Below are 20,488 nucleotides of genomic sequence, written 5' to 3'. Positions count from 1 at the left end.
ATATTGGCATTTACTAGGCTTTCTTTTTGGTGATTCAACATTATGTCACCAAAGTGCCACCCATTTCAACACAACCACAGTTCTTTTCCACGTATAAATGCCTTCATTTCATAAGAACAAAACATAGCAATATATAAACAAATATAAATATAATACTAAAAAATGTTAATAATTCTTAACTTGTGTTGCTCGCTCACAATCCAAGTTGACAACTTGATAACATGATAAATGTTAAAATGTTTTTTCAAGAAACAAACAAACAAAAGAAGGAAATAACGTTTTGTCTAGAACTATTAATGTAGTGTTTCATCAAATTATTAATTGTTTTGCTGACTCAATTCTCTTAGCATTAGCAAGTGCAGAAACAGCCACTCTCACATTGCTATCACATAATCGCATAGACTAAAATCATATTTAAAAAAATGTCATTTAAAATGTTTTGTTTAAAATAAAAACAACAAAATTGTGACTTGGTTTCTTTTAACTATAGTGTTAATGCCACGTAGTTGTCATCAAATTTGAAAGTTAAATTTATGAGAAGGATCAAACGTCTTACATTTTGAAAATTGAGGAAAAGAATTATAAATAATTGGAACGTGGACATATTGACTTGCACAAACAAACTTGTGGTCTTTGTGCTTGTGAATAATTAATTTTATCCGGATCACCACTCAAATTAAATAATGAATAAAAATATAAAAATACATAATAATACTACTATAAAGTAGCATTGGTGGAATTCATGTTATTGTGTGTCTTTTCTTTTCTTTTGCTAGGATCCAATTGCAGCTTTGATGCCTAAGTTCTTAAGTTCTTTAATCTCCGATCCCAAATACGCTAAATCAAATAAAAAGATCAAGTGAATTCGGGATCGGAGATTAGAGAATTCAAGGACTTGCAATCAAGTGAATGGTTCAATTCTAAACCAAGAAAAAGATGACCTGTTTTGCTGGAGGGATGATCTAGATCTGTTTGATGAATTGTATGATTTGTTTTTCAATTTTTTGGTTTTTCATATATGATTTATTTCTGTACACACAGTACTAATTTAATCAAAAGATGTCTTTGTAGTTCTCTACTTGTGTTATTGGTTTTTCTTTCACTATCTCTTCTTGTTTTTGGCGCCTTTTGTTTAATGTGCTTATCTAGTATATGTATGAAAGTAAGTTAATGCCCTCTTTTGGATTTTATTCTTAAGACTACTTATGAATAATTTCAAAGTTATCAGTTTAACAAGTTCTTTAAATATATCATTTTTCTCAGCCGATTGACACAAGAGTTATGTGCTACAGATTGTAAGTCAGAAGACTTAAGTTGCAGATTGATTGATATAATGCTAATATGTTAGGTTGTGAAGAAGATTGAGACAGTGTTATTGTTAAAGGAATTTTGGAAAGTATCGCATGGGATACTAGCACAAGGAAGATCAACATACTTGTTAACATGTGCAAAATTGCAGACGATTTAGAGATGTGTGTTCTTTACATGGACGCGGCAGAGTTATGCAGGTTCAGGTATAAACATTGGATTTCGAGCTTTTAGCTTGATTGTTGACTCTGTGAAAGAGTTTGTGCTTTTAGCATGGTATAACATTTAATGTTCCAAAAAGTATATCAAAGTGACATGATACCAACATATATGATTGTATAGAAATATGTCATTTTTTTTTAATTATTATCGACGTCAATATGTTTGTGTCATGTCAGTGTTCTTCATAGGTCGCTACTAATGCACTGATTATGGTTGGTTTTATAGTCTTAACGATTAATTGTGCTTGGAAATTTTGTAAGACATTTTGCACATTTTGTGTTTATCATTAATACAATTCTTTTGCTTTCACAAAAAGAACTAACATGCATGTAAGGGCATCTTTAATGCAAGTTGCTTATTGATTGCTTAAACCTAAGGGATGCATCTTATTTCATGTTTACCACTGGAGTACGCCAGCATGGCATTTCTCATTGCTGAAAACTAAGCAACGTTGCCTAAATAAGCAACAGCAAGACTGGATTGCTTGTTAATAAAAAACTATTTATATGCCTCGATAGCAGCAAACAAATGAACATGTCTATGCTTGTAGAAGAATTGGAGAGAGAAAGTGTCAAAGAAAAATTGTTTGTTTTTTGGGTTGAAATTAAGAGACGCGTTGGAGTGAAATCTCAATAGATTTCTTAAAAATGATTTGGCACAAATGGCCCTACCAAAATTGGGTCAAGCAACCCAATTTCACTTAGCATTGGAGATGCCCTAATAACATGTCTAGTTAAAAACCTTGTTAGGAGAATACATAAGGAAAAAAATAGAATACACATCAAACAACAATATAAACTACAAGGAAGAGAAAATTTTACAAAGATAACATCAAAAAATCCATATTTAGGAAAGTCTAATATGTTACGATTTAAAGAATATAAAATGCATATCGGAGTATAATCCATCCAAATTAGATCGATGAGTTGAAGACCAATAGAAGCATACTGGTTGTCCTCTATTGGGGCCAATAGAAGCAATATTAACCTAAGTTTAAAATTAAACCATAATAAGATATCTAATCATTCGAAATTATTCATATGAAAAATTAAAAAAAAAAAAAAAGGACAAATGAAGGGTTGCAAATTTAAATTTACTTTTACTTGCTATTACATAACAGAGTACTCTGTTCCACTCTCAGCCCCTACTTAACCATGACCGGTTTTGCATATGTCCTTGTATCATTTTGTTTTTGACTCCCACTGCTCAATTCCTCATCAAACAAATGACCATTATTAAAGTAAAGTATATATACCACCGTTTTCATTTTAATTCCATGTACAAGGAAGGACAAGTCCCTTAAAAATATGTCTAATATATCATATGGGATAAAGTTAAGCTTCAAATATAGAGGTATTTATGCGCGAAACTATGAGTGAGGGAGTGGTTTAAAGGCGGTGGTTAGAGAACAATCCCGTGAAAGGAGCATGGAACAGGAATCGTTAGAGTTCTTGAATTATATTTGGCGGGAAATGTGAAACGGAGCGGACAAGTTTGTAATTTTCTTAATTCAAGCGGAAAATTGTTACAAGGCTCGGGAGGGCCAGGATTCATCACTCCAACTTATGATGAGTCAGGCCGCAATGCTGCGATTTTCATTAGAACACTGTCAAAATATAATATATTTTCCTTAAAAACATTAATACAGAGAAAATTCCAAGATGGGATAACAATTAGGACAACTCACCTCACCCCAAATAGACTAATGGGGCCTCAAACCTTGCTTGTTGTATGTTTAGTGGTTACAACAAAACAACTTTGACTATAGTACCAAAGGCGATCTTCTACTTTTCAGCAACCAATAGAAAGAGTCCACGTCCAATGCAGAGAAAATGAAAGGAGATAAAAATGACCTACTACATCTTTTCTTTTGTTTTAATTTAACCATACCAAAAAAAAAATCTCCACTTCCCTTTAAATTGTGAGCACTCCACACTCTACACCAACACACTTCCTCACTTTCAAGAAAAAATAAATACATTTATTACTTCTCTCACTTTATAAAAGATCTTGAAGGAATCATGATCTTCTTCCAGGTAAGGACTCAAGAGAATGGTAATAATATTATATTATTTATATGATGATCACCATTCCGGGTTTCCTTACGCCGGAAGGACATCTTGAAAGAAAAAAAAAAACACTTATATTTGAAAGAAATGCTCTTGAGCTTGTTTGAAAACCTACGGTAAGAATAATGTCAAGAAGCTTATTAAAAAATAAAAATAAAAAAGTAAAAAGTGATTTGTTCTTGATTTGTAATTGTTAAGTATTTTTTGTTGAGGATGATTATAGATCATCCTTGTTCACTACTTGACTTGGAATATGACCTTTTATGAGATAACATTTCAAGTTGAAGATGATTTTTAGTTACTAGAAACATATTTTCAATTTTTTGGTTATGGATATATGATTTATTTTTATACACATAGTTCTGCTTGTTTATGTTCGTGTTGGGTACTCTTTCACCGTTTTCGGTGCTTTTTGGTTAATGTACTTTATAAGGTATCTGCAAGAGTCTAATAGTGTGTCTGCAGTATCAGAAGATTTATTTTCTGTAGTTGTTGATGAATTTGGTTGAAGGAGGAAACCCTTTTGTGAAGGAAATTTTTTTAGTTTGTTATGTTGATTTCTAATTTAGCAGATTAATCAGATTACCACAGTAATAACATAACCTTTTTCTGTTAATTGCTTGTTACAAGAAACCAATTTTCATTTTTTTTTTTTTTTGGTTTTTCATATATGATTTGTTTCTGTACATGCAGTAATAGTTTCCTTAAAAGATGCTTATGTTGTTCTCTACTATCCTTATGTCTTTACATGTCAATAGACATTTTCTACTTGTATATGGCCAAGTTCATGGCTTCTTTTGGATTTTATTCTACTTGTGAATTGTTCCTTTAAGGATGTGTTTTTTCTCAGCATATCGACACATGGGTTATGTGCTTCGTATTGTGATCAAGTGTTAGCAGAATGCGATAAAATGTTGCATATTGATATAATGCTAATATGCTGCATAATGGGATAAGGTTGTGAAGAAGATTAAGATAATGGTATTGTGAAAGGAATTATACACATTAGTGCTAAACACGAATGAGAAAACAAATCATTCAAATGCATAGAAAAATATGCACATTAGAGTGCTAAACACAGGAATAGCTCCAAATAAAGAGCACTGCCTATATATATATACATTGAAATCAAGAAAAAAATAAAACAATCATGGACAACCAATAACCAAACAACCTATCTATGTTTAGTAGAATCTAGTCTTCCTATCTTTAAAAATTTGGAAGATCTATATCACTTTTTCCAAGCATCAAGAATTTCTTTGAAGACTTCACATATCAAATCTCTATCAGCAGTTTGCAAGAATGAACTTAAATCACCTTGAATATCATATATTTTGCCAAATTTCACAAGATATTGCACACAACTAAACTTCAACGTTGTTAATTGATACAAAGATGCAATTTGGAGTCTCTCAAGTACATTTTTTGGATCAATATCTTCTTGAAGACTCTTTTCACATGCCTCTCTTAACTCATAGATATCATACTTGTCAGCCGCATGTAATAGGTCCAATCTATGTATAAGAAATTCTTCATCATTGACATTGCCATAAAGAAAATTTATAAACGTCTGGAAAGATTGAATTGACATGTCGGTGATGTTTATGGTAGACGAATCAGTCTCCTTAACATTGTGTGAAAACATGCTGTGAAACACAGGTGATTGTGAGGCAAGAACAGTGCGATGAGCTCTTATGCTTCCTTCGGAATTGACGTTGATTGTTATGTCTGTATAGATACTTTCTCCTATCATTCGACCAAAGGATTCAAGGGCTGCTGCATTTTGTCTCTGCTGCATGAATCCATTAGACCAAATAGAGCAAGCTTCCCCACCCTTTATTCAAATCAAGCAAAATTTTAAATTAGGTGCAGAAATTGTAAGTCAATAACCCTCAGATCAATACTATGATTATGCTTCAAGACTAGTGCTTCAAAAATTTAAACTAAACAAAATATAAAGTAAATGGAAAAAATTATATGAATCTGTTAGATATATTATTCAATACATTCATGAATCATGTTTCAATTATCTTAATTTCTGAGTCAGTACCACATGGATAACTAATAAAAGTATGGATATATTATATACTTACATACCTTTGGACATGAAATTTTCAAATCCAGAAACTCAATGTCAATTATGAATTTTCCAGGTAATGGAACTCCAATCTCCCACACAAAGCTATCCTTATTGCTAAGAAGTTTATCTTTTATTTCTACATCAGTGTGGAAAAGATAAAGATCAAAATCAACACACATATTAATACTATATCTAACTTGTTAAATCAAATACTATTCGTGTTAACTAAATGATATATTTTTTTAAACATAGAACTTGAATCACCTGATTGAGTCAAGATTTTGCTATTTCCAGCATAACTAAGAATCCTAACTATGAAAGATGCAATTGGAGGATTGTGTGTGATTGTTTTGGACATTTCTGAATATAATTCAATACGTAAACCACAGTTCTTTTCCACTGATAAATGCCTTCATATCATAAGAACAAAACTTAGCAATTTGTAAACATATACAATATTAAAAAATATCAAAAATTGTAAACTTGACTTTACCAGTTCCACATGGCTATTTTGAATGGATCAGCTTTGATATAAGTGCATGTTGATAAATTGTGAATTTTCCATTGAACTAGACGATTCATGGTTTCAACTTTGTATGCAAAATCATTCATCTTGAAGTACAAGAATTCTTTTAAGGTTCAGTCTTCACTCTATAATAGCATCAAATGATTTTTTTTTTTTTTAATTATGTTCCTCACAATCCAAGTTGACAACTTGGAAACATGATAGGTACTAAAATGTTTTTCCAAGAAAGAAAGAAACAAAAGAAGGAAATAACATTGTCTAGGACAGGACTAATAGTGTTGTGTTTCATTAGAATACGAAAAGTAGTGTAATGCAAGGTAGATAGACGTGACAAAGATGAATTCTTTTTGCTAGTTGTCCTTGTCGATATTTAATATATTTCGGTGGCTGTTATGTTGCAAGTTGCTTTAAAAAAATGTTGCAAGTTGCATAAAGGGTTTCTCACAAATTTGAAATATCTATCCTTATTTGTCAAAAAAGAAATATCTATATATGCTTTATAAATAACTGCAACTAGGATAGTGAAATACCATCAATTCTGACTTTGAAAGTTTTAATCCGGTTAACATTTTATAAATCAACTTTGGACTTGCGTACGTTTGGATTAAACTTTAAGGGTGTGTTTGGTTTGCAAAACAGTAAGCATTGGACATAACAGTACAAGACAGAACATCACAACATAAGGCAGAACAACACAGGACAAATTTTTATGGCATTGAATAATTTTTTGCTTTATATGACTTTTGGGGGACGAAATGTTATTTTGGATTTTTAGACAACTTGTACGTGGGACAAAAAGTTGTGTTGTGGTTTAGTAAAGGACAAAAATATGAGTTTTTGTCCTTTCCCTTGCATCCAGTTTGTCCTGTACCTGAAACAGTTTTACAAATCAAACACTGGACAACTGAAGTTGTTTTGTCCTGTCCTTCATTTTTTAGCAAATCAAACGCACCCTAAGTATCCCCAAACCGACTTTGCAAATTCGTGGTTAGTATTCATATGATTTTCAACATCAACCGGCCTAGATGTGGAACTTTTTCGTGGACCTTGTTATGCTTTATCTAGTCTATCAGAACAGTAGATTATCTCTTATGTGATATTGATTTGTTTGTCATTTTAGTGTGGTATTGTTTGAATTTTAATCTTGTTACGGTGTTTGTTTAATTTGGTTTTAATTGACTAGTAAGCTTTTATTATATATTCAACCAATGTATGTTTCAAAGTCAACATTACAAACAGGGCCGTCCCTAAGAATTCGGAGGCTCGGCTCTGGGAATGAAAAGAGGCCAGTGATAAAATCAAAACGTATTTTTTTTAAAAGAGCAATGTTCTATTTATTTTTGTTTAAAAGATAATTATAAGGTGTCGTATATATGCGGTACACCTAAAGGTGAAAACGACTACCGTATACATGAGGAACCCCCACCTAACACCAAAAGCAACATGACCTAATTCTAATAGGCCTAAAAGGCTAAAACAAGAGGACAGAAAATGGCTGGGGGTACTAAAAAAGATTGGAGGGCAGTAGTATTAGTGGATATTGAAAAAAAGAATTGAGGCCCATGGCTGAGGGAGGCCCAGCTCTGTTGAGCTGTTTGCACCCCCTCAGGGCCGGGCCTGATTACAAATACGAAAACATAGATATTCTGATCACTTTAATTTTATCATTTTCATAGGGATTTTATCATTTTATACATTTCAAAAGCATCACAAAAAGGAAGTGGCTAAAATACACAGGTCGTGAAACTTAGCGAATTTATTTTCGCTGTAAACAACATTTTCCATAATATATACCTCACCTTCCATTGATGAATAATGAAGTTTTTACAAGAACTTTCTTTTGACAAAATAGGGCATTCTATCTCTAAGCGGAATTCTCTAATATCTATCTTTTTCTTTTAAAATTAAATGTATCATCCGCGCAATTATGAAAAGTAATCCTTAGGTAACTGAGACTCGTTTAAAGTGTTGACCAATTCCATAAGTTTTTTTCCATGCATCAATCAAAAATCTAACATTAGATCAAATGGTTAATGAATTCAAGTATCTACAACTCATGTCACACTATCTTATGATGTTAAACTTCACGTTATCTAATGAGTAATAAACCTCTAAGACTATTACGTTTTCCACCTTACCAATTTCTCATGTGCCATGTAAATTTTACAAAAATGGTCATGAGGTTTTCAGATTTTAAAATTCGAAATGATTTTTCACTAATTCGGAGTTTATAATCTGAAATACACAGCCGTTCTTTGGGGAGTGCAAAGAGCTCAACCGAGCCGGCCTCCCAAAGTGTGGGCCTTAAGAAAAAAATTATTACTCAATATCCCCACCCCCACTCATAAAAGAAAAATATACATGTTTCATGTTTCAATTTCTAAGTAAAAAATCATGCTCCATGTGTCTATTTCTAAGTTAAAAAAACAAGTCTTTAGTAAAAATAATTGCTAATTTTGATTTTGGTGGCAAAATAATCATTATACGAGTGCTATTTTCAATTTAAATAGAAGATTAATCTTTTAAACAAAAATTGTGGGTTTTTTTTATTAGGGGCCTATTTTTACCATGAGAGCCGAGCCTCCATTTTCATAGGGACGACCCTGCTGAAATATGCTTATGTATAATCAGCAATCAGAATCTCTCTCATTTCAGCAGTTTTAAATTTTGCTTTTAAAAACAACCAAAAACAAAGTAAAAAATGCTAAAAACTTGTCAAATAAAATCATAAAAATATAGAAATACAACCAAAAAGTTCTAAAAATCAAATAAAACTAATGCAATTTTTTTCAAATTTTTCTGAGAGTATGAAAAATTATAAAAAAAAATGAAAACTGGGTCAAAAGGATGAAATTTTGGATTTTTAGGGGCGGAGTCTCGTAAAAAGTCCCTTCTAGAGGAGACTTCATCCTTGATTTTTTTTCTGATTTTCTGGGGAAGTTTCAGAGTAATCCGATCAAGTAGCCCGAAAACTGGATGTTTTACAAAGAACAGCTAACAATGACCCAAGATAGAAGGATGAGAGTTAGGAAAATTAATATTGTCTTTAAAATGACTATCCATGTTACAAACGGGTGCGGTTATCATGCATAAGGCATCCTTATGCACCCTGCATAAATCCCAGCCCATTAACCGGTAGCCCAACATAATTGTTACGTACACCCCAACCCATTTTGTCATACACCCCCAAGCGAAACCACAATTTTGTTTCTTCATCTTCTCCGGCACGATACCGGATTTTCATTAATTAATGGCCAGTTTATTTCTGCAATTCACGTGTTCACTTTACTGATATGTGGTCATGGCAACACATATATGCACAAATCTTTAATTTTTGGATTAAGCTTTTAGCAAAACAATATATACATATGCTTGACTTGGTAACCGTCAACATTTGCATAACAATCCAGTGTCCACGGCGACACCGACACGAACACATCAAATGAGGAACACTCAACAGCAACAACACACCACATCAATTTCTATTTTCCATCGTTGTCATACCATACATTTGATTTGCAGAAAGGGTTGTTGCTAAATCGAAACAAACTTCGGGGTATGGATTACTGAAACCATAAGTATGGTTTAATGGTTTTGATAGTCTTGTATGTGAAACCAAGATAATTGTGTAATGGTTTTTAATGAAATTATTATTGTTACATGGTTTTAAATAATGATTAAGATGTTATACACTGAAATTATTACTGAAACCATAATTATGGTTTAATGGTTTTGATAGTCTTCTATGAGAAACCAAAATAATTGTATAATGGTTTTGAGAAGTGTTTATGCAGGGTACTCCAAAACCATTTTGCTGTGAAAATGGTTTCTGTGAGTTGTACTCCAAAACCATTAGATGTACTTAATTGTTTTCTTTGATCGAGCAGGATGCATATGACAATCAAAAATCAAAAACATATGGAATTTTCTAACCATAACAGAACATTTTCAAAACAAAGAAAAAACACATTGCATTTTCAAACTTAGTACGCATCCTCTGTTTCCAATGGTAATTTGGTAGATGATTAAAATTGATATATCATGTCAAAGAATAAACTCCACAAACATATCGAAAACATCTTGCAATTGAAAACAGAACCGCCGAAAATCAGCCACGGGTAGAGGAGGCGACCACCATCAGCTGGTGCCAAGATCACCTAAACCAAACCCAAAGCTAGGATTCAAGACTCGATTGTACGAACCCAGCAACCACAACTCACTGGTGTACGGCGTCCCTGTAGATAACTAGAAGACTAAGATTCATCAGAAGAACGACGAATTTCGTTTTGAAGAAACACAAACACAACAAAATCACGTCGCAATCGCTGGAGAAATCAGTGCAACCTCGCCGGTGAAATCACGTCGCAATCACGTCGTCGTGAACCTGGCCGGATAAATCACGTCGGAGCGGCGAGCAAGGGTGAGAATCACGTCGGCGTCGGAGCTACGATGAGCTTCTGCGTGTGTGCGATCTGATAGTGGGAGTGTGAGCTGATAGATCTAGGATTATTACACGTGTAAAACAAATCTGATGGTTGTGAAGTGTTTATGCAGGGTGCATAAGGAAATGACTTATGCATAATAACTTTTTCCGTTACAAACATGTTTAGCATTTGAGCTGATACAATCCGATTATATAATTCAAATTGTTTTTCCCTTGAAAAAGGGTGTTCGGATTCTATAATCCGGAAAAATCAAGTAACACGCCCTATTTTTTTGAAGTTTTTGAATTATAAAATCCAAATTGGTGAAGAACTCAATTTGCCACCCTTTAACAAAGGAAAAACTCAGTTCAAATTCTAAAATCCGAAAATCACAAAAGCATTTTTGAAACAAACATAGGACACGCGAGAATGGCATAGGTGGGAAAAGTAATAATCAACCTCTAATAATATTGGGCCAAAGCACTACGCATGATCAACCTAGGTCCAAAACTGAATGGAATGAGAAAAAATGAACCAAATATAAATACTAGCTATTTTATTTTATTTTTTATTTTATCATTTATACTAGCCAATTTTTAAGTAAAAAGAGTAATATCTTTCCAAGATAAAAAAAAAAAAAAAAGGATGAGAAAAACTAGCTAATTTTAACAGGCTCTTAAGATTTACATGGGATGGTCGGGATATTCATGTTGCATGAATGAATAATATAGAATTGCGTAACTTAAATATTTTTATAATGGGCATGACTTGATGGGAAAAGGTGTTGAATCATAGTGACAAACTCCAAGTATTTGACATGTTCATCTTGACCAACCAAGTTTAAGATTGAAATGTTGAGCTTAAGCTTCGGAAAATTGTTGTTTACATCAAATGATTTGCTATCATACACATGAAAATGATCAAAATATTCTAATGGTAATTAACTACCGTTCACTTCAAAAGAGAAAATTATGTCGTGAACTGCAGTTAACTACAATTGAAAGGTATTGAATGTCATTTCTGTGTGTGATAGCAAATTATTTAGTCTAAAAAGCAGTTTTCTAAGCTTCGTACTTAGTTTTTTGTGAAATTCATATAGAGTATTACTTTTCCCACCCTATGGTCTTCTCCCGCGCCCTGTAAATTTTCCAAAAATGCCCTTGTGCATTCCGGATTATAGAATCCGGATTGCATTAGCACCATGAAAAAAAGTATAAATGATGGAATTTTGAATTTTGGGTGTAAAAATCATGGAGCAAATGATAGAGGAGAACTTTTGTATATTGTTAGTGCACTCCAATGTGCTCCTGGCTTGGTTGAACTTATTATACATGTAAACATGATTACCTAAGCTTCTTAGCTTATTTCTTATTGTTGTATTTTGACACTTTAATTTTTACACTTCAGAGTTACATCGATGTTTCTACCGTACAAGTGTCGGATCATTCAGAAGAGTTAGTATGCAGTAGTGATTGCCTTAATAATCTGCCGATGGTGAATATCCATGTTAGAGCATGTAGAATTTCTCAGCATGCAATGAGTTTGATACGGTTCGTACTTGCAAATTCAACATCGTTAAGGACTCTTACTTTTAAAGCTTGTCCTGGTTCTAAGAGTTTAGATGCACATAGAATTTTAGAAGATTTGTTACATATGAAAAATTTGGTGCTGGTGCATTCCGGAATATAGAATCTGGATTGCATTAGCACCATGAAAAAAGGGTGTTTAGGGGGTTTTCGGATTATGTAATCCGAAAAAATCATGTAACGCGCCCTATTTTTTGAGCTTTCCGGATTACAAAATCCAGAAAAATCCGTAACTCACGTTGAAAGTCAACAAATAGAGTGAAAAATGATGTTTTCGGATTACATAATCCGGAATACGTTAAACAATTCGGATTTTGTAATCCGGAATGTGATTATATGGAGGATTTCTCTAGTATGACCAATACATTTTTTCCAGAAACAAGCTTTGAATTGCATAAAAAATGGTTGGGATATTTTGTCGGGAAGAATAAATCCTTGGAACCCGGTGTTGGAGTACTTATTTCTCTACATAACAATGCTCAAAGTATGAAGTTGACATATCCATAACTCTTGTGATGAATGAGACAAGTAAAGTTTCAATATTCACTTCAAAGCATTAGAATCATGACCTAACAAGTATTTGAAAACTTCATTCAGTGCTGATGCCTTTGGAAGAAAGAAATTAAGAAAGACAACTCAGTAATATCATTCATATTATATATAAAATCTGCAGCACATTGCAGAATATACCTCTCTCCATAAATGTTAAGTGCACCGTTATTTTTAAAATCTGTAGCTTGTACATAACCAATTCCACAACAATAGAAAGCTTAAAATCAAAAAAAATCTGGAAAAACATCATTCCGGATTATAAAATCCGGAAAACTCCGAGGGTAATTTTGGAAAAAAAATAGGGCGCGCGAGGAAAGGCATAGGGCGGGAAAAGTAATACTCATTCATATATGGTTTATCATGGGCCTCTAACACAACAATGGTTTATCATGGGCCTCTAACACAACAAAGACCAAAACAATATGTTTCTTAGCCCATTTTGAAAATTGCTCTTTTCACCATCAGTTTTGCTCCAAAATATCAAGGAAATACAAAAAATTTCCCCGTGGCAGTTAAGTGCTGCTGGGGATCAACCACAACAGCATTAGTCGGTGGTAGTTAACTTCTGTCGGAGAATATTTTTGTATTTTCTTGGTGTTTTTGAGCAAAAATGATGGTGAGAAGAGCATTTTTCGCAGATTTTAGTATGAGCGGGTTGTGCAATTCGTCTCTTTTTCACTAAGTAGATCCATAGTTAACCAAAAGATGAAATATGAAAATTTCTTTTAGAGACATATGGTTTGCTCAAAGAAACCTCAAACTGACGAAAATGTCTCCACGACAATTAACAACATCCTTTGATGTTCCAAGAGTACGCTTATATTTAAGTGTGTACAAGATTTGTTAACTACCATTGCAGGCACAAAAGGGAATGCTATTATCTTATATAAGTGTATGTATTGATGGCGTTTGTAATCCATTAAAATGATTATCAAAACTGTTAGTATTATATAATAGGCTTAATTACAGGTACTAATTGGAGGATTATATCATTTTGTTTCATTGGATTCATTAAATTCTCAAACACCGATGTGAAATTGTCTTGCTCCTGATGTTGTTGGTATGCTTGATGCTATTTTTGGATGTTGATGATTTTTTGGTTAATTTGTATTTCATCACTCTTACAATTTTGAAGAACCATAATTAAAATGCGAGAATATACATACCTCACATGACGATACAACAAAATTAGATTAATTCATAATATCCGTAAAGTAGATAAATTAGTCTTAAATATACTCGTATGTGTGTGTGTAACTTTTTTTGAGTATATAATGAGCAGTAATTATTAAGTGCATAATTTAGTCAAATATGAATTCTTTTGATTAAGATCCCGCCGGAAGAAAGCTCACCAAAGCTGGATCATAATCCAATTTGATTGATTCCTTAACAATAATATGGACCTTTACTAAGAGGGCTCACTTTCTGGCTGTTATGTTTTCTTAGTGCTTAAACATCCTACGTGGCATGTACATAGTTTGATATCATGGGACACCACTATATTACAAGTGATATACATTCACAATCCAAACCCTTTAATCAAATTCACTATTTTCACATACATGTATCATAATTTTTATTTTTGGTACTTATGTACCATAATTATCTATCAAAAAAAGCATACATGTACCTTAATTGGACAAAGTCTAAACCATGTAAAACTTGAAGACTTAAAGATGAAGCAATGAAAAAGGTGACTGCTCTCTTGAGCTCATAACCCTTTAGTATTTTCTCAAACATTGTCGCATACAAAAAGCATGAAAATTCAAAATCTAAAAAACATCAAATGTGACCAAACTTTATCCCACCTACACCACCTTTAATTGCCAATATCTAAAAAAATAAAAAACATTGTCCCCACTTAATTAAAAAAAAGCTTCTTTCTTAGAATAAATAAACATTTCACCCCTTATCTCTTCTCCTCATGACTTTGTTTGATTGAATTGGCCTTTTTTCAAAAATGCATCCCAACACATCTCCACCCTCAGAACAAACTAATATTGAAATTTCTCCTGAACAACCTATCATATCAAAACAAACCAAAAATCAACATCCTCTTAGAACAAGATCATCAAGAAAGTTAGCAATACTTAAGGTTGATGACCAACAAAAGACCAAACCAATTGTATGGTTTGCTGCAATACTATGTTTCATATTCAGCTTTACACTTATCTTCTTTGGAATTGCAACAATAATTTGTTACCTTACACTTAAACCAAGCAACCCTTTATTTGATATTTCTAATGCAAGCCTAAATGTTGTAAATTTTGACTCAAAGCAATACTTCAATGGTGATTTTGCTCTTCAAACAAAATTTTCTAATCCCAATAGAAAAGTTCATGTGAGGTTTGAGTCTTTATATATTCAACTTTTCTACTCAAATAGGCTCATATCATCACAATCAATCAAGCCTTTTACTCAGAAGCCAAAGGAAACTAGATATCAAACGGTAAGGTTTATATCAACTTTGATTTTTATGCCTCAAGAAGTTGGTGTGAAACTTCAAAGGGAGTTGCAAAACAATAGGTTGAGTTGCTATGCAAAGGGAACATTTAAGGTGAAGGTTAATATGTGGATTATACATTCATCTTTTTGGCTTCATAGTGTGTGCCAGATTGAGATGACTGGTCCACCAAATGGTTCTCTTGTAGCTAGACAATGTATAACAACTCGATGAAGAGGGAGGGTAGATTTTATTTTTGGGAAATGCTAACCGGTGTCCCTGCAGCATTGGTTAAGGATATGAAAAAGGAAATTATATAGTAGTTAATGCATTGAAATTGTGTAATTAATTTATAATAAAGTCAAAAATAGTTTTCTTTTATGATAATAATTCCCTTTTATGGTATGCTTAATCAGTACCCCGGAGGCACCGGTTAGCACAACCCTTTATTTTTATGCTTGTTTAATGTTTTCTAGTTTATATATACTATTCGAATATATATAGTAAATTAATCATGTCATGTGTGCACAAAGAGTGATATGATTCATCTCAAAATGAAGAAAAATATACATTAAAAGATACCATTTTATATTTTATATTTTTCTCAATCAATCTACTTATATATATAAGAAAGGAAATGTCCGTTGAAATTACCAATTTGCCCCTATGAGGGGCATTTTGGTAATTCAATTATTGGAAGTGGTTTTTTTTTTTTTTTTAAGGTTTGGCCTATGAATTTCCATTTTTGCCCCTAACCAATTTTTTTAATTATTTTCTTATTTTTATATTTTTAATAACATTTAATTATTTTCCAATTTTTATATTTTTAACTGTTTTTCAATTTTTCCTCCCAAATTCAATTGCTTCTACATTGCCGTTGTGGGAGATTAAGGTATCGTTTGACCCGACTTTTTTCAAACTTCTCTACATTTTTAAGGAGATGTTAGGCCGAATACAATATCAATTAAGTACTTACTACAAAAAGTACTTTTTTCAAACGCATAAAATTGAATGGAATGAGCTTTGACCAGAAGCTGTTGAATGTTACTTTAAAAAACTACCTCTTTTCAACTCACGCCGGGAACTTTTTCTTTATTTTTTAATATTATATTTCAATATGTTTTTTTCTTCCATTTAACTTTATTTTTTTTAACCGTTCCATTAATTTTTTAAGGAGATTCCATTTAATTTTATTACCTTTTTTTCAAATGAATTTTATTATCTTTTTATCACTTATATATTTAATTTCAATATCGTTTAATCATCACAATCTCACAAATATTTTTATTCACGCTGTCATTTAATGATCCCAAATATTTTTATCTCCTTTCTTCAACCTCGCGAATATATACACACATTAACGTTTAGAGTAATATTTTATGTCCGTCTGTCTGTTTTTTTTTGTTACGCTAATGCATATAATTTTTTTAGTGTTGCTTGGTTGAGTGCTACCTCACCAATTTTTTTAACTATTTTCCAATTTTTATATTTTTAAAAACTTTTAACTATTTTACAATTTTTTATTTTTAACTATTTAAAACTAAGTTGATGGTTCATGGTTTTTAAGGTTTATATTTTGACATATTACAATGATTCACAATTATCCGTCATTTTACCATCTATCCTTTCAATGTAATCTTCCAGACTGAATATTACTAAGCATATGTGAAGAGACTGAATATTGCTCAGTTGATATTACTTTTTTGACGTCAAAGAGATTTTTTATTTTTTAACGGTCAAAATATTAATAATCAAGTTCCTACACAAGACGCTAAAGAGTTTATTGTGTTTCTTTCGTTCATTTTGTGTCATGTAAATATTGGTGTTAATCCCTTTTTGGTAACTCTATGACAGTAGCGCTCACTTTTATAATTTTAACTATTATGTAATTTATGATGTTTTCCTGCTCTTGATAAAGCTTTCATAAATATTTTGATAAAGTTTTTTAATTTTTGTGCAATATTCATTAATTTGTTCATTTTTCCTTCGGAACAATTTTTTTACAAAATACGTTACTGAACCCCATGCCTTAAACCATGCATCACAAATATTTGGATTATGCGAACTTCATTCTCAAATTTACGAAGAATGGTAATATTCCGTAATTTGAACATCTCTCCTTTAAAATAAGTTTTTAAAAGTGCGTATAATTCACATGAAAGAACTCGATACTAAATTGCAGTTAATATCTGCCTTTGCTGTAGATCATGTGAAATGATTTATATACGTTGAAACTGAAAGGCAAAATGATATAAATCAAGTAGAGAGGCATTCAACTATCTGTCTGATTCGGAAGTTTGTTCACCTGAAAGGAATGGATACTAAATTGCAGTTACTATCTACCTTTGTTGTAGATCATGTGAAAGGATTTATATACGTGGTACTAAATTGCAGTTAATATCTGCCTTTGCTAGGGGTGGCAAAAATACCCATGTCCACGGGTACCCGTGGGTAAAATCCGTCACGGGTATGGAGCGGGTAGCTAAACTGGTATCCACGGGTATAATAAACGGGTATTTGACTACCCATTATTATATGGACACAGACACGGATTGGATTGTATCCATACCTACGGGTACCCATACCCGATAATAAATTAAGTAAATTACTAATATATCTTTATATATCATATCTTATTACTTAAAGTTGGTACCTTATTGAAGAAAATTTTACCCCCCACCTAAAAATCCTCAATAATAACCTATTTTTATTTTAAATTTTTTTAATTCATCTTATTAAGTTCACCGTTTCCACTTCATTCACATCATAAAACATATAGATTATATAAGAATCATGAATTTTCTATGAATTATGTATGATTTATGAAATTTTGAGTGGATTATGTATGGATGTTTAAAAGTTGAAGTTTTTTGGTAATTAAAAAAAGTTATTATTTGTACCAAAAAATAAATAAATTCAAAACTCCATGGGGTACCCATGGATACCTCAATACCCACGGGTACCCGTATAGTGAGTACCCACGAGGATACGGGGCGGGCACGGGTATCATACTTATCCAACGGGGCGGGGACGGGTATCATATTATCCGTACCCATGGGTATCCATTGACATCCCTAGCTTTTGCTGTAGATAATGTTAAAAGATTTATATACGTTGAATCTAAAACACAAAATGATATAAATTAGGTAGAGAGACTTTCAGCTATCTATCTGATGCAGAAGTTTGTTCGCCTGAAAGAACTGGATACTAAATTGCAGTTAATATTTGTCTTTGCTGTAGATCATGTGAAATGATTTATATATGTTGAAGCTGAAAGTCAAAATGATATAAATCAGGCAGCTTTGGTAATAGAGTTTTCATTGGTTTATAAATAGATATCAATTATTACTGGAAAAGTGTTTCTACCGCTGACAAAATACGTTTTCATTTGTTACTTGTGATCAAACCATTTTAAAGATTTAATTTTGTAATCCATAATGCAAAAGTACTCTAAATATTGTATTATGGTTTATAATTATTTGTCATTTCACAATCTATCCTTCCAATATAATATTTTGTCAAATACGTTACTGAACCCCCGTGCGAAGCACGGGTTTGTAACTAGTTGTTCATAAAAATTTAAGAGTAGGGTGTTCAAGTCCTTCAATATCAAGATTGAGCTTATTTATCCACTAGTATTAATTTAAGAGGAAGTTTATTTAGATTTATCTGCTAAGGAAAATATTTCAAAAATATTTTATGAAATTTACACAAGGTATTTTTATTTTAATTCACGTAAAACAAATTATAAACAAGAGCTGGTTCTAGGGTGTTCTCTCTGTTGCTACAATATCGCTCCCCTTTGATATCAAAGATAACTTACAATAAAAAAAAGGGTTAATATGTGTTTACCCCCTGTAATTTGGGCGAGTTTCGGTTTTCCCTGTAAAAAATTTTGTTTGAATTACACCCTTGTAAAAAAAAAAATTTCCGGAAAACACCCCTCCCCCCTCCAACTCAGCAGATTCGCTGACGTGGCGCTGACTTGGCTTTTTTTTTTCATTTTTTATTTTTTTAAAATGCCACGTCATATTTTTTTTAAAAAAATATTTAAAAATAAATTTTAAAAAACAAAAAAATCCAAAAAATAATAAAAAAATTTAAGTTTTTTTTCCAAAAATTTAAAAAATCGAAAAATAATTTTAGAAAAATAAAAAAAACATAAAAATATTCAGTTTTTTTTTCCAAAAATGTAAAAAATCGTAAAATAATTTTCAAAAATAAAAAAAATAATAAAAAATTTAAAAATTGAAAAATAATTTTAAAAAATTTTCCACGTCAAATCGAAATTTTTTTTTCAATAATTTAAAAATTATAAAAAAAACTATTAAGATTTTTTTGGAAATTTAAAAAATTAGAAAAAAATCAGAAAATATAATCAGATTTTTTTAAAATTAAAAAGATTTTTAAAAATTCTGGAATTTAATTTTCAAAATACAAAAAAAGTAAATTTTCAAAATTAGAAAAAAAGGTCAGATTTTTTAAAAAATATTCTGGAAAAAAATTAATTTTTAAAAATCTGAATACAAATTTAGAGGTTTTTATAAAAGTCGTGGAAATTCCATTTTTCCTATAATTAAGCTCTTCATTAGAAGAGGTAGAATTCATAAATCATAAATCTTATAAAATCTTTCCACGACGATGACAAAACCCTCTGATATTATTTGAGAATAAAAATTCTTATTATAGCCCCAAAACGGATTTTTGTTAGAATCATTAGGCAAAAAAAATTTGTGGAATGAAATGATTTTTTTCCCAATATTTTATTAAAATTGTGGTATAAAATTTTCGAATAAAAAATCTGACTATTTTTCTAATTTTAAAAATTTTTGAAAAAAAATCTAATTTTTTTCGATTTTTAAATTTTTTGGAAAAAAAATATGACTATTTTTCTGCTTTTTTATATTTCGGAAAAAATCTTAATATTTTTTCTGAATTTTTTGGATTTTTAAAATTTTGTAAAAAAAACTGAATATTTTTATGATTTTTTGGAATTTTTTATTTTTTCAAAAAATTATTTTTCGATTTTTAAAATTTTTTGGAAATAAAACTGAATATTTTTATGTTTTTTTGGATTTTTCTAAAATTATTTTTCAATTTTTTAAATTTTTGGAAAAAAAATTAAATTTTTTTATTATTTTTTGGATTTTTTTGTTTTTTAAAATTTATTTTTAAATATTTTTTAAAAAAAATATGACGTGGCATTTTAAAAAAAATAAAAAATGAAAAAAAAAAGCCAAGTCAGCGTCCTGTCAGCGCCACGTCAGCGAATCTGCTG

At 31.3% G+C, this 20,488-nt stretch overlaps 2 protein-coding genes and 1 long non-coding RNA gene across 3 annotated transcripts; 2 read left to right on the top strand and 1 right to left on the bottom strand.

Annotated features, from left to right (window-relative positions):
- Positions 1–729: 729 nt before the first annotated feature.
- On the top strand, positions 730–1,789 carry LOC146925288 (uncharacterized). The gene is made up of 2 exons (XR_015010460.1): positions 730–982; positions 1,349–1,789. It is a non-coding gene; the product is annotated as an uncharacterized LOC146925288 (long non-coding RNA).
- Positions 1,790–4,621: 2,832 nt separating this feature from the next.
- On the bottom strand, positions 4,622–6,495 carry LOC146925287 (BTB/POZ domain-containing protein At1g55760-like). Its single transcript, XM_085710251.1, has 4 exons — positions 6,173–6,495; positions 5,944–6,089; positions 5,697–5,815; positions 4,622–5,433 (listed from the first exon to the last, which is right to left on the bottom strand). Exons 1-4 carry the CDS (start codon positions 6,289–6,291, stop codon positions 4,831–4,833), a joined length of 987 nt encoding a protein of 328 aa, XP_085566377.1. The 5' UTR covers positions 6,292–6,495; the 3' UTR covers positions 4,622–4,830.
- Positions 6,496–14,521: 8,026 nt separating this feature from the next.
- On the top strand, positions 14,522–15,622 carry LOC146925286 (uncharacterized protein At1g08160-like). The gene has a single exon (XM_085710250.1). The coding sequence runs from the start codon at positions 14,728–14,730 to the stop codon at positions 15,442–15,444; it is 717 nt and encodes a 238-aa protein (XP_085566376.1). The 5' UTR covers positions 14,522–14,727; the 3' UTR covers positions 15,445–15,622.
- The last annotated feature ends 4,866 nt before the right edge of the window (positions 15,623–20,488 follow it).

The sequence above is a fragment of the Medicago sativa genome, chromosome 5 (genome assembly GCF_051527215.1).
Source record: "Medicago sativa cultivar Bolivia chromosome 5, Bolivia_mono, whole genome shotgun sequence".
Classification (NCBI taxonomy): domain Eukaryota; kingdom Viridiplantae; phylum Streptophyta; class Magnoliopsida; order Fabales; family Fabaceae; genus Medicago; species Medicago sativa.
This window is presented reverse-complemented; position numbering and strand designations above follow the sequence as displayed.